General features: G+C 61.6%; 1 protein-coding gene across 1 annotated transcript in view; it reads right to left on the bottom strand.

Moving 5' to 3' along the window:
* Window positions 1-441, bottom strand: part of KCNK2 (potassium two pore domain channel subfamily K member 2) — a 197,974-nt gene extending 197,533 nt beyond the window's left edge. The window contains exon 1 of the mRNA XM_019516453.1: window positions 26-441. Within this exon, the coding sequence (XP_019371998.1) occupies window position 26 (1 nt within the window). The 5' untranslated portion in view covers window positions 27-441. The remainder of the gene's footprint in view (window positions 1-25) is intronic.
* Between the last annotated feature and the right edge of the window lie 168 nt (window positions 442-609).

Here is a 609-nt window from a genome sequence, read left to right as displayed (position 1 = left end):
CGCGCGCCATTGTGCGGGTACTCACTTCTTATTCACAGACCCGGTGCCCCCTCCTCGCGGCACGGGCAGGCATTTTTTCAGGGCTGGGGGGTGCAGGCGGCTCCGAGGGGAAAGAGGCAGCGAGGCACGGCCGGCGGCGCGGAAGGCGCGGGGCTCTTGCCCTGGCACTTGGCGGGAGGAGGGGGGTGGCTGGCTCTGTGCCTGGGGGGGTGTGTGTGAGTGTGAAATCACAGTGCGTGTGCAAGTCGCTCGGTCGCCATGAGCACGCAGCGAGCCTCCTTTGTGTGGCGAGCGCCGAGGTGTGTCTGTCGCCAGCCTTGGTGCGCCTGGCTCTTGCAGTCGGGGGTGGGTGGGTGTGCGAGAGAGAGAGATCTGTGCGAGTGTGTGTTATGTGCGCAAGATGTGTGTGAGAGAGAGAGATGTGTGTCAGAGATCCGTGCGCGTGTAAGAGAGAGATCTGTGCGTGAGAAAGATCTGTATGTGAGAGAGAAATCTGTGTGTGTGTGTGTGTGTGTGTGTGAGAGAGAGAGAGAGATGGAGAGAGCTGTGTGTGTGTGTGAGGGAGACGGAGAGCGGTGTGTGTGCGTGCGTGCGTGTGAGAGGTGTGTG

The sequence above is a fragment of the Gavialis gangeticus genome, unplaced genomic scaffold (assembly GCF_001723915.1).
Source record: "Gavialis gangeticus isolate Ggan-Ray unplaced genomic scaffold, GavGan_comp1, whole genome shotgun sequence".
NCBI classification, from domain to species: domain Eukaryota; kingdom Metazoa; phylum Chordata; order Crocodylia; family Gavialidae; genus Gavialis; species Gavialis gangeticus.
Note: the sequence above shows the minus strand (reverse complement) of the source record. Positions and strands in the feature narration are given on the sequence as shown.